Here is a 6700-nt window from a genome sequence, read left to right as displayed (position 1 = left end):
AAAATATATTCATTGTAAGAAATTTGGAAACTAAGATAAAAATTAAAATGACTTCGAAACCCACCACCAGAGATTAAAAACTATAAATCTTCTAGTATACATCTCTTCAGTATCTGTTTATTTGGCATATTTTGTAAAGCCCTGTAGAGTTGTACAGGTCGGAGTTTCTCTATTATGTCCACAACTGTTCCTCACCTGGAAAACAAGGGTTATCTCATGTAGAAAGCTTGGGAAAATCTGTAAATTAGATCGAATGCCCCTTTGAGACAAACACTGTATATCAGCATGTCAGGGCCTGTACAAAGTTGAACAATCAAAGGGACACTCTATATGATAAATAATTGACAATCTGATTGTACAGGGGAATTTTTCACATACACTTACTAACATCAACACTGAAATATTATCCCTTCCGAAAGTGAAGATGCTCTTGCCAAATTCAGTACTAAAATGGAATGTGACTGGGTTATGGGCCTGATCTTCCGGCTTCCTTATCTTCAGAAGCTTGCTACCTATACATTACATCACTTTTCTCTAAGACTCATGTGAGTACTTATGTAACAAAACATCATAGAGGACTAAAAGGTAATGAACATAAAATATTTGGCACTATGTCTGGTACACACATCACCTTAAAGTTTTGGTGGCTTGAATAATTTCATATTTAGTAACCTGCTCTCCCTGCTAACTACAAATCACAATGATTTCCTAAAGTAATTAATTAAATATCTTTAAAAGCAATCTTTTTATCAGTTCCTCAGAGTCCATCCTATAACGGATTTGTCCAATAACATACTATGAAGCATTTATTTCCATTTTTACTATAATACTTTGATGCCCTCCTTGTGGTTGATGCCTAGAAGTGGAATTCCAAAGACATTTTAAGTTTACAACACATGGTACTAAAATGGTTGGCATCAAATTGCATTTATTGCCACTGTGAGCTGAATAGTCACTTGAATGATCTAATGTGTCTTGGGATAACAGACTGTTTACTAGCATAAGCAGGAAAAAATTAGTTTCTTGTTACATTTACACTTGCTTTAGGTATAAAAGACAGAGAGAAGCTAAATATAAAAATTAGCTATTTGAACAATGTGAAGTCATTTTTGTGATGAGTTCCCAGGCCTCTAGCTGGGATGAATTAAGCAGGCCTGAAAGCAGAGACATTACAGATCTTCAACTAGTGGGGAACAGTGGTTCTAAAAATAAAAACAAGTGAGTCTAATTTCATTCTTCTACAGATGGCAATCCAGGTTTGCCATTTGAACACGCTGTCTTTCCTCCAGCATGTGCTCTTGGCACCTCTGTCAACTACCACGTGCTGAAATTGTGTGCCCTTATGCTTGGGTCTTCTATTATGTTCCATTGATCTGTGTCTGTTTTTGTTCCAGTACCACACTGTTTTTGTGCCTACAGCTCTGTAATATAGTTTGAGATCTGGTATGGTCCCCTAGCATTGTGCTTTTTGCTCAAAAAGTTATTTTGGCTATCTGAGGTCTTCTGCAATTACATATGGATTTATCAGTTTCGATTGAGGGGAACACATTGGCCAGCTTCAATACTCCCCAATGCAGCATTTAACAGGGAATGCATCTTTGGAGCAGAAGAAGTATCTTCTTAATACTCTTCCAGCTCTATAATTTTAAAGTATAGAATACATCACTCATTTGAGTCCTTTTTCTTTAAACTGTCAAAAACATTTTATTATTTTTATTTTATGTGTATGCGTGTATTGCCTGCATGCAGGTAAGTGCACCCATGTCATGCAATGCCAGCGGAGGTCAGAAGAGGCTGTTGGATCCCCTGGGACTGGAGCTACAGACATTTGTTAGCTGCCATGTGAGTGCTGGGATTCGAACCCGGGTCTTCTACAAGAACAACCAGTGTTCCTAACTGCTGAGCCATCTCTCCAGCCCCAAGTCCTTATTTTTTTGTTTGTTTAAAAAAAAAGAAAAGTAAATACAAAATTGTGTGGAATTCACAGAGGCATGTTGTTGCCTGATGTTTTAAGTCCTAATTGTTATTTTACATGGTAACCTTATCAAAGGAACACACACCAGCAGCATGCCACCTGGGGCAGCACATCCCTCCCTGCAAACCACCCAAGGTGCCAGCTGATTCTAGGTACTTTGGGCATTGCTGTGGCAGTGTGGAGCCCATGGTGGAGGTGGGAGGCCAGGGGTATTTCCCCAAAATCTCAAGGCAAACATTTACCTTTTAATTTTATTATTATTAATAATAATTATTATTATTTGGCATTTACCATTAAACCTGAAATGCTAACATTGCGGGCCACAGGTATAACAGGTAATGAGCAATGAAGAAGCATTGGAAAAGTGTTCCAAACCTTCTGTGTGAGCGAACAGGTTTCTTAATGTATCACTGTGGTCCACAAAGAAGGCTGGCAAGGTAGCAAGGAGATGCTGTATCAGCTACTTCAGCCCAAAACAAAGTCTCTTTGAACTTTAAAATTGTTCCAATGAAGCTTATTTTATTTTTGCTTAATCAAATTGTTGGATAGACACGTCCTCCGAAGGACCAACAACTGATGGATGTCTGAACCCTAAAAAACTCTGTAGGAAGGGAGGGAGACAGTCACCCCTTCCATCCAATTGGTCAGGGGAGGGTTCTAAGAATAGACAAGGAAGAAGCCAGGGAGAAGGCAGGAGGTTTGCCATCTTTGGGGGAGGGGGGCGTAGGCCTGGAAGGCTCAGCCAATGTAGGGAAAAAAGACCACAGGCATCCATACCTTTATAAGTAATCCCTCCATGACATCATGAGCTCTGTAAGGAACCCCAAATAAATATGTTTATTCCCTAAACTGTAGTTTGGAGGAATATTGGTCAGTGGGTTGTAAGGGAGCCATGCGTGCACCTCCCAGCAGTAAATTGGACTTACACAAATAGAGGTTTTTTTTCCATAAGAATAAAAGCCATATGGAAATCTACCGCTATAGAAGCTTATTTAAGTATATACATATAACATATACATTATAAAAGGAGTTACCATATACCAGGGAAACTGTCCTTACTAGACAACATAGGCTAACAAAGTAAAGCCCAAAGCCTGGAATGGACTGTTTTTTTTGACACTGTTGACTAGAGGTTCTATAGACCCTCAAACAATACTGGCCATTGTCCCCGCTCTTGGTTACCTACCAGAACTTGATAGTAAGATCCTATTGCTGAAGACACTTACATACATGAGCTATAGAACAAACAAGGAGAAATCAAGCTGGTGCTGACTTCATTGCCTCATGTCTACTGCCTAGTGTTCACAGCTGAAAGGTTCTTTGCATGCTACATTACCCATCTGTGAATCCTGTGAGCTGCAACAACTGTCCTGGCAAGAGATGCCCACCAATGTAGTAGCCAACCACTTTCTAATTGGATTTCAAGTCTATTTCATAAGATGGAGCCCATACCTGACACTGATATCAGGCCTACAAACCTGTGGCTACATAGGTTACAGGCCATAGGGGAGAGCCTAATATTTTTTTCAGAATGTTTTCTTTTTTAAATTTATTATTATTGTTTTTTATGTGTATGAATGTATTGCCTGCATGTAGCTAGGGGCACCCTTGTTGTGCAATGCCAGAGGAGGTCAGAAGAGGATGTCAGATCCCCTGGAACTGGAGTTGCAGATGGTTGTTAGCTGCCATGTGGGTGTTGGGGATCAAACCTGAGTCCCCTGCAAGAACAGTTAGAGCTTATAACCCCTGAGCCATCTCTCCAGCCCCAAGAGAGAGAAAGCCTAATATTATTATTCTGTTAAGTAGGTACAGTATTAAACTAATTCCTAATGACTTATTGTTGTACACTTAGATTAGTGGATCTCTCAGCTCTCGTCAGAAGATGCTTTAAAGACCCACAACTGGCCAGTGTGCAAAGGAGAGGCTGTAGAGTCCTTATCCCTGAATAGGGCACTTAAATTTCTGCCTCCCGAAGTTCAGGGAACATTGCAGAAAAGGGAGCAGAAGGATTGTATGAGTCAGAGGTGGTAAATGATCACAAAGAAAGAGAGTTTTCAAGACAGTTGGGTAGCTACTCATATGAGCTCACAGCAATGGTGACAGCACGCACAATTCTCCCATGTAAACTCAAACCAGACAAAATCCCAGAACAGATGTGGGAAAGTAAGTAAGAAACTCTAACCCTTCCTGAGGAACAAGTAGCAAATGATGGCTGCTGGGAGTGGGAGAGTCAGTCTTTCAGTCTTGTTTAAGAGTCAGACTCTTGATAGGTTCAACAGGCTTCAGTGGATAGACTCAGGCCAAAGGGCATCTGGGGACACAAGTTTGACTCCATAGGCGCATATATATATATATGCTGAAATATACATATGTACATATGTATCTATTTATGTGTAACAGAGCACATGAAATTTGGTGAGGGATAGTAGTGAGGGGGTGCTAATGGAGAAGGGATGTGAATTTCATCAAATATAATGTATGAAATTTGCAAAACTTCAAGACACATTTCTCATTGAAGAAAAAAATGTGATGATAGTAGAAAACATGTTTAGAAGTTTATCTATAATAAAGACTTGGCTATCTCATTTTAATGACATGAATTTGCATGCAAGACAATAATGTAGTGAGGTGAGAGAGCATTGAGAGTGTTCCACTTCCGGGATCCAATCATAAGGACATGTAGGAAGTTGTATGTGTACATCAAGTAAAAGCAATACACTGAGGTCCTTGAAGGCTAGGTCTGCATCTCATTAATCTTTGATTCTCCATTAATTATATGGATACAGGTACATACAGGCATGCAGCATGTTTCCATATCTTCTATTTATAGGTACATCTCATTATTTGAGAGAGAGATATAGTCAGTCAACCTAGATAGTGAAATTGCTAATAATGTATTTCCAACACGAATCAAGAGTGCATCAGGATTAATGATGTCTCCTTTAGCTATACATGATATTTTTGTTCTCCAATACAAAGGAAAGGCATTTTCCAATGATATATTCCACAAAGAATCAAACTGCCATTCTGCATAATGCCACAAAATGTCATCAGATTTCTCTAGAAGTGCATTTCACACTTTGAATGCTTTTATTTTTAAATGTTGTTAATTAAATAATAAAAATAAAACATCGCATTCATAATTATAAAAGTTGTTCCTCTCAACTCCTGCTAAGGCTCTGAGTTAAGTTAAATGGATTATCTAGTTTTGTTGTCTGCATCAGATAATCAGCTGGAGAACTATCAAATCCCCAATCATAGATCAAGAAGGATAAATTTTTAAATGGCCAGGCAATTAGCTAAAATAGAATGAAGTTCTCAAAGTCCACTGTTTTCCATTATGTAGCTATAGCTATGAGTTGGGGAAATGATTATGAATTCTGTGCCTTCAATTTTTGAGCTAAAAAAAGCAAAATTATGCTCTCTACCTATCTGCTTATTGAAAAGCTTCATTAACTTCCTTTTGTAAGATGTCTTTATATCCGTAAATTGAAGTTTCCACTAATTTTTTTAGACGTCATAGAGTTATAGATAATGTGATATTTAGAAGTTCTTACCTGAGTAATGAAGGGTAGAAATGTGATATGCAAGAAATCCAATGTAATGGTTGGTTGAAAAATGATTTTAAGGAATTTGAAGCAGACTCATCCATGCTGTGCTGAAAGGTCCTAAGAAAACAGAAGTGATTGTTTCAGAATGTGCAGGAAACATTGACTGTTGAGAGCACTGAAATAACTTTGAATTTTACTTAGTTTTCACAAGACAATTTTTACAGAAAATTTTTATCAGTTTTACATAGGGCCATGGATCCACAAAAAACACAAATTGAGACTTAAGATTTATCTGAGCCTCCATGGTACAATCCTTGCAATGGGGTTGCTATAGTAATGTCATTATCATTTTTTTTTTTTTTTGTTTTTTTGAAGCAGGGTCTCCCTGTAGCCCCAGCTGTCCTGGAACTCACTATGTAGACCAGGCTGGCCTTGAACTCACAGAGATCCACCTGCTTCTGCTTCCCGAGTGACCATTTAATTATAACTGTAATAATTCAACTGTAAACCTAAAAATTTACAGCCAAATTTGAAAGAGATGCATCCTACCTCAGGAAAACGTTATTGAATATGTCAATTATGATGTAATGATATGCTTCTTCTAAGTATGTTGTTATTAAATAAATCATTTTTAAAAATAAAAAAAAAAGTTCAACAACTAACAAAGAGACCCACAACTAGTCAACATGCAGAGAATAAGAGAGCATGGTGTACTCAGCTCTAAATGGGACACCTGTATCACACCGTGTCTCCTCCCAAGGCTCAGCAATCATTGTGGAAGAGGGGCAGAAAGATTGTAAGATCCAGAGGTGGTAGATAGATACAAGAAAACTGTGTTGTCTGGACACCACAGGATAGTTGTGCATACGAACCCATAGGGACTGTGACAGCATGCACAAGGCCTGTGCAAGCAAGCTAGACAAAACAAGCAAACAAACAACAGCAAGGATGGGGAGGTGGGCAAGAAGTCCTAGCTGCGGATCTATTGACAACTGATAGCTGCTGGGAGGAGAGTCAGTTTTCTTTAAGAATGTGATACCTGGTAGGTTGAACAGATTTCAAAGATGGCCCCTACCACAACAGCATTTGGGGGAAGTCAAATTATAATTGATAGGTCTTAAAAAACTGAAAAATAATAATAGAGTACATGAAGTTGGGTGGGGGCATAGTAGGG

The 6700-nt window shown here is 38.5% G+C and overlaps 1 protein-coding gene across 8 annotated transcripts in view; it reads right to left on the bottom strand.

Moving 5' to 3' along the window:
• Kiaa0825 (KIAA0825 ortholog) overlaps window positions 1-6700 on the bottom strand; it is a 485775-nt gene that overhangs the window by 309944 nt on the left and 169131 nt on the right. For all 8 annotated transcript variants that reach the window (XM_029561734.1, XM_029561732.1, XM_029561735.1 and 5 more), the window contains one exon: window positions 5533-5643. In XM_029561734.1, the coding sequence (XP_029417594.1) occupies window positions 5533-5643 (111 nt within the window). The remainder of the gene's footprint in view (window positions 1-5532; window positions 5644-6700) is intronic.

This window comes from Nannospalax galili, unplaced genomic scaffold (genome assembly GCF_000622305.1).
Source record: "Nannospalax galili isolate Female #2095 unplaced genomic scaffold, S.galili_v1.0 scaffold173, whole genome shotgun sequence".
NCBI lineage: Eukaryota > Metazoa > Chordata > Mammalia > Rodentia > Spalacidae > Nannospalax > Nannospalax galili.
This window is presented reverse-complemented; position numbering and strand designations above follow the sequence as displayed.